The sequence below is a fragment of the Atta colombica genome, unplaced genomic scaffold, assembly GCF_001594045.1.
Source record: "Atta colombica isolate Treedump-2 unplaced genomic scaffold, Acol1.0 scaffold83, whole genome shotgun sequence".
NCBI lineage: Eukaryota > Metazoa > Arthropoda > Insecta > Hymenoptera > Formicidae > Atta > Atta colombica.
The window spans coordinates 1,703,086-1,712,657 of NW_017259576.1; the positions used below are offsets into that span (position 1 = coordinate 1,703,086).

Sequence of the window (9,572 nt, forward strand, 5' to 3'; positions counted from 1 at the left end):
ACTTACTGTATTCTTTACCCGATTTCTTTATTACCTCGATTGCTGTTCCAATTGTTATCCGTAATGAACCGTCATAATTCATGTTAATCATTATCGCTTATTGTATTTTAAGTAGCTATTCCAGTTATTATTGTGCTAATATAAAAAGAGATTATTGGCCAATTATTTTCACTGTGTTATTTGTCCCTGTAAAGTTTTTAAATTATGAAGCAATAATTTCTGTAAGTTCGTTTCGTTTTTGGTTACATCATGTTGAAGAATAATAAAATAAAATTTTAATACACTTTTCGCTTAATTTTTCACAATTTATCGGGTTACATCGTCAAAATTTATCAACCGGAATATTTGATGATAAGAGAATATAGCAGAGAAATGATATGAATGTAACACAGTATAGATTATCATTATTTATTATTTATTTCTTTCATTACTCTTTTTTTGCAGTGATATATTATCCTGAATCATCAGAAATGCTTTTACAAAATATCTCAATTCATCAATTCATCTGAAAAACGTAATGCTGTTCTGAGAGCTTACGAAACTATACTTTCGTATGATATTCTTCGTGCAAAAGGTACATTGTTTTATCATAACTTCGAAGCAATATGAGAGAAATTTCTTCGAAATTTTTCTTTTCCCATAATTGCACAAATATTTCGGTCAAAGTACTTAATTGTTCAAAGTACTCCGTTTTTCTTTTCGCAGAAATATAACATTAGTTTGCAGATACATCATCTATGTTATCATCAAATTTATATGCGATATTATCGGAAGCATTCATTATCTGTCTAATAATAATAAAAACAATAATGATTATTACTGGAAGATCAATCATTAACATACAGTATAAAATAAAAATTTTTTATCAATATTTTCCTCTTCTCATGATATTTGCATGTGTGTAAAAAAATTGCAATCTTTTCAATGATGAAAAAAGAAAAATTTCACATTAAGTCTGTAAATTATGTAAACTTGAATACATATATACCCACATGCTAATTTACAACTATATTCCACTGTAGCCGATATAAAATGTTACGAAAAAGTCTTAAAACAATACATCTGCGCTTTTTACAATTTTCGAGCTTTTAAACAATTAGATTGTTCATACAGGGATCAATCTCCGCCACTATTGTCTTTTGTGTATTTGTCGTTTTTTACTTCTATTCTCAGTGGAGAACGTCCTCTGGTGTGATTTCCGATACGTGATCGCAGGTCACCGCCTTTTAGGGTACTCCTCAAATCGCGGCTGTTTGATGATCTTTAAAAAAAAAAACAGAATTCGTGAATTCGCTTGCAGAGGTAAATGTCAAAATACATATAATTATATACGCGTATAGTTATATACATATGTTTAAAAAAGATGCGCATTTTTATTGCGCAAAGATATTGGAGGGCATACATTAAAAACATTATTATGTATCACAATTTATATAACAAAAAGTATTATATACGCTCTACATGTATTCTACACTTTTAACAAAATTAGCAAGATAAAGAATATTGTCGGAATATTTAATTTTAAAAATTAATTAGGGTACATGAAATATTTATTCCAACCAAAAATTAATAAAATACATTGCAATTGTGGAGATTTTTGATAACTAAGCAACTTCAGTGAAATACATACTGCCTCCATTTTTTGCCAATTTGTAATTGGAAATAAAAATATACGAAAAAAATTATGCTGTTTGTCATATCTTAAGTAGATAACATTAACTAAATTATTTCCATACCTGCTTTTTAAATAGCTGTCACTAGCTTCGCTTTTTGCATGATTTAATCTTGCCCATACAGTGGATGCAATACGCGGTTTGGGCGGAACTACTTTTATCACACTGCCTTTAGGGCCCTGAATTTCTTTTGCAAGCACATCTTCTTCGCTGCTGTCCTCTTCATCTTCATTGTGTTCATCTTCTTCATCTTCTTGCTTCTCTCCTTCTCGCCCTTCTTCTGTGTTCATCTGGCCAAGCCTCTGTTCCTCCTTGCCTTCTTCTTCTTCATGTCCATCCTCTTCCGATTCTTGCCATTCTCCTTCTTCTCTTTCCATCGAGTGTATTTCTTTCACATTCTGGTGACTCTGCTGCCGAACTATCCCAGAATTATCGCGTTTCGAATTTATTGCGTTCGTATTTGTGACCACTACTTGAATGGGCTCGCGATATTGCATTTTCGCTTTCGGTTTTCCCAGCTTTGATCGTAAGTCACCGCTGTTATTTAAATTATTCAGAATCATCTAAAAGAAAAAGATATATAAGATCTTGGATATAACTTATAGAATACATTAGAAAAAAATTTTAAAAAGATAAAAAACTAACTTGGACTCGAAGTTTCGCGCGACGCTTCTGTACTTTTTCCTCCTCATCATCGGCGTGCATTCGCATGCGAGGAATTTTACTCCGTTTACACCAACTCTCATCACTATCGCTATCGCTCGAACTGGCCTCACCTGATTCTTCAGTTTTTATCATATCCTTTTCCGGGTATTTGAGACCCAATCTTTCCTTTATACTACGTCCTTGATCTTTAACACCATTCCTTGGAAGAAAATCATCCTCTACAACATCGTTCAAACCCCATGTCTCGGATAATGCACCCCATGGATTTTTTGTTTGATCCTGATTTTGATCCTCGTCCAATGATTTACGTTTATTTTGTTTTATTTGCTTGTACATACGCTTACGAGATTCCGTTAAAATTCCTTTGAGACCTATTTACATAGAAACAAAATTTTATCTTCTATAATTTTTAATTCTAATTTGATTTTGCTGCGCATAATTGCATTTACCTCCAAAGTTGGGATTTCCATACTTTTTATAGTATTCACTTCTTTTCTCTGCATTGATCTGTTTTTTATCTGCCTTAGTAGCGAATCTCAAGTATATTCCTTTAGATTTTGGATAATCGATACCTTTTCTCCATGTACCAGGAGGTAATGGATAATCAATATCTTTAATGCTAATGCAATTGTCTTCCTTTCCATTCTTGTCTGCATTGATAGATTCGTTTTCTTCATCTGCTTTCACTGTGTCATCTTTCGTATTCTCAGAATCGTTCTCTCGATCCGAATATTTTACAATACTGCCTAAAATTCTCCTAGATAATCCCATCATAGCTCTAGCTGCTGTTTCTTTATCAAACCAGACTACATTGCCTGTAATATTACAAATTATATATCAAAATGTCAGTAGTAAATGATATGGTGCCATTTTATTTCAAATAAAATCAAATTTTTGAAGCATACATGATACATCGTTGATCCATTCAATTGACATTGGATCATAATCTTGGAAATATTTGAATACATCTTTGGTACTCATATCTTCAGTTCCTCTCATGTGAATTACATTCAATCTAACGTTCTTTGCATTCTCATCATCCACAATACCCATGCTACAATTATTACATAAGTATATGAAATAGCAGCAATTGCTTTTACTAAATCAATTTACCGAATCAATTAAGTATCTTATACCTGCTATACAAATCATCTTCTAGTGATAATTCCTTGTATTTTTCTGTCAAGCCAAAACGCTTTGCTCGTTCCTCTAATTTCAATCTTTCCTCTTTGCTAAATATATCTATGCCTGACGTGTCTATTGATTTTTCAGAATTACTCTCTAATGTTTGTATCTAAAAGAATTTAGAAGTGTAATTCGAAGCACACCTAAAAATTATATTAACAACATATATATCAATTAAAATCATTCATTTCTGTCACCTGTAATTCTGGCTTTAATATTGCTTCGGATCTCTCTATTTCATTGAAAGGCACCATCTCGACGTCTGAAGGTTCGTCATATTCGTCCATTGTGTAAACACGATACAAATGCGTTAGACGCTTAAATACCGCTAGGAAAAAATGATAGGTATCACTAATTTCCCAGACAATCCGATCGTTCTGTGAATAATAGCTTCTACCATTAAATGGAGGTAATAAGTTTACAGTTTACAAATATAACTTAACCATAACACGGTAGATATATCTGCTACTCAGGTGTAGACAGGCTGGCCTGCTATAGCTACAGCTGGGACGATGATGGACAATGATAAATCTTCACGATAACATCAATAAGTCTGTTCTATTTGTAACTGATTTGAGTTACACGATTTGCTAAGAAATGACACGTAACCAATCACCTCTTGGTTGTGATAGATTCAGTGAATACAACGATTGAATCAGACAGAAATCTGAAAGCGATCACACCGTCCTTTTTCGTATAAAGATATTTTTTATACCGGTCACGTGATCAAAATTAATGCTTGAGTCGAGCGTCAGCATGAAAAAACATCTTTAGGGTATATTTACATGGGAGCATAAAGCCTCGAGCGTCAGAGCATACGCAGTGATATCACAGTGGGTGCAGTCGAATTGCCGCTATGAATACTTCGAAGCATTTTTTAATTAGTCAATTAGTGAAATTCTTTCTTTCACTTGATTAATCAGATGCTTCGAAACATTCGTAGTGGCAACTCGACCCAATATAATCAGAGAGAAACTTTTCTGGTATAATCATATCCAGTAGCGACAGTGAACTTTTTGTGATCTGCAATTTTTAGTGCGCATGTATCGGTTTGTACACTTAGGAATATGGTGGACGTATTAGAAGCTTAATAGAAATTCAAATTTAAAAACCTGTCCTATCATAATTCTACTGTGTACACTTTACAACATGGCGGTGAATCATGTGACCTAAGAACACTATAATGCACGTGACGTAAATTATAGCATTTTCAATGCTGACAGTAATTTTGGAATACGACCCTCCTTTATGCAAGTTTACCACCACATAGAGGCTGCTCAATTTGGACACTTTCAGCACTTTTCAGTATTTCTATTTTTATTTTACGTCTAATGAACGATAAAGACAGAATGATGATTACAAACTCTTAAAGCGCGTCCAAATCGATCACAGCCTGGAAATCAGTTTCAATAATTAGTCTGTTCTTTTTTGTCTCTAATTAGATTCACAATTAAATATATTAACAAAATACTCTTAACAACATGGTGAAAGAAGATAGGTGGGATAATTTGAGCGACGCTTAATAGCCAATTTGATTATAATCGATCAGAATATGTCTTGAAAAAAATCAATAGGATAAAATTATAACATATTTGGCTCGAGTAAGTTTACACCAACCAACAAGGTAGCATATGTAATTTTTTCGCTAGAGCGGAAACGTGAAAAGTAAAAATTTTGATATATGTATGTTCGTACACCCAAGGACTTCGATTCTTTTCCTCGGAAATTTTCACAAACTGAGAAATTATCACTTTTCTACCTTAATGCTCATAATTCGTGCGATTAATGATACGACTAAGAATTTGAGCACAAGAATTGTCGTAACATTTACTTAGACTTAAATTGTAGACGTAAGTAACGCACAAGCTTCCACGTATAATAATTATTACGTGTCTCCAAGAGACGGCAATAAATGTCATACGCCAAAGTTTGTGCGTTACTTACGTCTACAACTTAAGTCTCTAAGGCTACGTTCCAAAACGTTTGTGAGGAAGATTTTATTCTATATGCTATAGTATACGTTACGTGTACTATATATTTCGAGTAAAATTTTCCTCAGAGAGGAAGTTTTGAAATGTAACTTAAGTAATTGTTATGACAATTCTTGTGCCGAACCTTAAACCTTACGTCCACTTACAACTAAATTTGAAATAAAAAAATAAAAAATTTGAAGTAAAAACGAAATAATCTGAATTTTTGAAAGTTTTAAAAAAGTAACCGAGGGAACGAATCGAAGTCCTTGGTACATATACATACAAGGAATTTTCATTTTTTCCATCCTAGAAAAAAAATTACATGATCGCTATCAAGGATTTAATTAGCGCGACGTTTATGATGCTTTCCTATTGGTAGAACATTGATAACGTCAACAAGTACTCAGCAAATACTAAAAGATAAGAATACGAAAAATAGTCTTTTTTAAGTTGTCTTTTCAACAAAGCGAAAAAGTGTCTAAAAGATGAAAAGACATTGTTTTTAGATTATCTTTTTAGCAAGACTAAAAGATGTCTATAAGATATCTCTTAGTTTTATCGGAAAGACAAACTAAAAATAACTTAAAAAAGATATCTTTTCGTCATTTTTCTATGGTTGTCATTTTCGTAAAGAAAAAGTCAACTAAAAGATATCTTTTCATTGCCGAAAAGACAACATGAAAAAGATATCTTTCCATTATTTTGATATTTTTTACCACTCATTCGTGAGCAATACGCGAGATCGCCACCAGATGGACGTGATGGAGTTCAGTTTCTCGTGTTTAAAAATCATACGGGACAGAATAAAAGGTGCAACATTATAAGAAATTCTACTCTCGTGTTTTACTCTTGATAAAAGACAGGTGTATCATTGTGCATATGAAGTCAAGTATTATGACGTAACGATCATAGTGGGCTAATAAAAAATGTCCAGAAGTGCAGTGTATCACTTTGCAGTCATATTGAATTCTGACATCTTGAACGATTTCTGATTGGCTCTTTAAACGACTGCGTATTGGAAATGACCTGTCTTTTTACATCATGGTTCTAACGAACACTAATCAAATATTTTTTTGTAATCGAATCCCCAAAGGAGACTATGATGAAAGATAATGTCTCTTGTACATAAGACACATGACAAAGATTACAAGAAATGAGACGTATATTGTCAGTCATGCAATTTTATTTTGTTTTGTGTAAAAATTAATTTAAGAATTCAACGTTATTAAATATTATATGTAGCAAAATATAAAAACTAAAAGAAGTATTAAAGACAACTAAAGATATCCAAAGAAGTCATCCTTTATCTTATCATGGATAAGACTATAAGATAAGATAAGACTATAAGACATCTGTCGTTTTTTAGTCATTTTTTTCGTCGATTATATTTTTTCACTAAAAGCTATCTTTATAACAATTTAGTCGTCTTTTAATTACCTTTTAGATTTTGTGATCTCTGGGTAGAATATTATGAAATTCAAATCGGTGCAAATTCACTCGGATCGAAAATATTACATTGGATCTCGGGTATCCATTAATATAAAATTTTTAACGCTTATATAAAGCATTTTATAGTTGGATCGTAAATTTATATTTTTTTATGATTAGAGTTTTCTATGTTTAGTATTATTACTAAAGTTTACTTTAGTATTATTACTATTATATATATATATACTAATTATTAATGTGAATTCGTTAAGCATTTATTATACACTTTTAATTCTTTAAAAAAAAAAAGTAATTACTAAATACATTCTATAACTTTATATGGTAAAGGTGTTATGTAAATTAAAGTCCACTTTTATAAAATCAGCAAATGAGCGAGTCTCTGATATAACAATTTATTTAAATTTAAGCAGCAATAAAATCGATAATATCATAAATAAATTAATAGATAAATTAATAGAGTTTAGTAACAAGCAAAAAAAGTGTTACGTAAAATCAAGATAATTCATATAAATTTATAAGGTTATACAAGATTATAGATTGTAGCACACAAAGCACTTTTCTACAATCAAAAAAAAAATATATATATATATATGTAAGAAGAAGTTTAGAAATTGCTACGCCATTGATTATTATTCATTATCGATTGTTTTACAATTTTTACAGTTTTTCTGATACACAAGATAGTAATTAACTTTTAAATGGCCAACGCAAGAAGGCGCCGAAACGAAAGAATCATATGTTATTATATTATTATAGAATGATATAAGTAATTAATATTTTTAGGTAAACGTAGACATTTATTTTGAGATTTGAAAATAAAATAAGAATTAGAAATTCACGAGTCTCGCAACTTCATACTGCCGATAATCTGAAATGAACCTAACAGTACAAAGTTGCAGCAATATTACATATTGCAACGATATTGTATGCTATATGAGACTTAATTTTTTTCGCCTTGCTATATAGAATCTTTATCTCAACTTCCTCCTCTGGAGGAGAAAGTACTAACCGATCTCGTTATTAAACGGTCAAACGTCAACTGCAATTATATTCATTATCGGCGTCTCGCATTTTGCTCGGAGGGGATGGTAGACGCTACGAGAATGCGAAGCAGCCGCTTAATAGAGACAGACATGGACTGCAGATAGTATCATAACAGGACAGTACATTTAAGAGAAAATCGTGTGATATATTTTTCGATATCTGATATATTTAGACGTGAGCGGAAAGAAACTTCGCGCGTCTGCTTAAACATATGTGCACATTTCAGCAACTTTCGCTAGATTTTCGAATTAGATTGGCCGCTCGATTGGGGATTTGTGAGACTGTGGCACATTTTTTAAAATGTTAGAAAACGGGATATCAATGTCCGAATTGGTGAGTAATTTTAGTCTATTCTTGAGCAAAAATCGACAAATATTAAAGCATTTTTGATAGTGATGTCGTCTTTTCTTTTTTTATAAAAAAAAATGTGCAGAGTGTCTGATAAATTAATAAAGATAAATTAAGAAAAATTGTTTCTTATGATTAAAAAGTAAATTACATTTCTTTACGAATTGAGCATCAGAGAATGTAAATTTTTTTGTGGTACAATTGTCAATAAATCAATTCCAATAAGCCTAATAAAATTCCACTTTAGAACTTGATATTAAAAAGCATACATTATATTGACAATTGCTATAAATAAATAAATAATTAAAAATTGCAAACCTTCCTCCATATAACAATTTCTAAAGAAAAATTAATTGCGAAATGACCATCAGACAATATAATTATTATTAATAGATAAAAAATATGATTAAAGCAGAATATATATCATAATTAAACAATACTGATTTACAAAAATTCTGTTTCTCCATATCTTAATTTTTATGAAGATTTTTACAGCTATTAAAAAGAATATAAAAATTAAAAAAGATTTAAAAATTCTATCGCTCACAGATTTTAAATAATCAAGGACTTTATTTTGGACAAAAAATATAATAATTTACAACTAATCTTTTACTTTATTTATAAACATACATAAACGGCATAAACATACATAAGAATTATCATTCAGATTTGAGTAAATTTTCTCAGCTAGAAATAAACGTCAAGCGATGTTGAATCAACATCGATTCAATGTCTGAATCAACACAGATTTGTTCCTCATTTTTTGCTGTAAATTAATAAAATCGTTCAATAATAAGTGTTACCAATAATAAGTATTACCAATAAATTTTATGTCATTTAAAATTGTATATTATAAAAAAAATTTTATATCATTATATTTATTTTCATTAAGAAAGGAGGTAAAAGAAAGAAACATACTTCAAAATTGCCAAAATTCTCTCCGAGCAGAAATTTAAAAAACAAATATTATTTTTTCCATATATATTTTTTAATATATATGAAAGAAAAAAATTAACTTATAATTATAAGTTGAGAAGTGCTGTGCAAAGTGCTGATAACAATAAAACGTTTTATTATTATCAGTAATTTTTCTAATGCTTCCTAGCATTATAATAAATGCACACTCCAAATGTTTCGGTTTTCTTTATTTCTGCATAATCAGAAATGCAACCTGCATATTTAATATCATCTATAAATATATAGATATATTAAAATATATACAGGTGGTATTATA

At 30.5% G+C, this 9,572-nt stretch overlaps 2 protein-coding genes across 2 annotated transcripts in view; one reads left to right on the forward strand and one right to left on the reverse strand.

Moving 5' to 3' along the window:
- Window positions 1–397: 397 nt before the first annotated feature.
- Window positions 398–4,220, reverse strand: LOC108692896 (nuclear cap-binding protein subunit 3-like). The gene is made up of 7 exons (XM_018201457.1): window positions 3,722–4,220; window positions 3,476–3,633; window positions 3,245–3,393; window positions 2,789–3,154; window positions 2,319–2,710; window positions 1,737–2,236; window positions 398–1,261 (listed from the first exon to the last, which is right to left on the reverse strand). Exons 1-7 carry the CDS (start codon window positions 3,809–3,811, stop codon window positions 1,117–1,119), a joined length of 1,800 nt encoding a protein of 599 aa, XP_018056946.1. The 5' UTR covers window positions 3,812–4,220; the 3' UTR covers window positions 398–1,116.
- Window positions 4,221–8,062: 3,842 nt separating this feature from the next.
- Window positions 8,063–9,572, forward strand: part of LOC108692905 (solute carrier family 23 member 1) — a 13,108-nt gene continuing 11,598 nt past the window's right edge. The window contains exon 1 of the mRNA XM_018201477.1: window positions 8,063–8,323. Within this exon, the coding sequence (XP_018056966.1) occupies window positions 8,291–8,323 (33 nt within the window). The 5' untranslated portion in view covers window positions 8,063–8,290. The remainder of the gene's footprint in view (window positions 8,324–9,572) is intronic.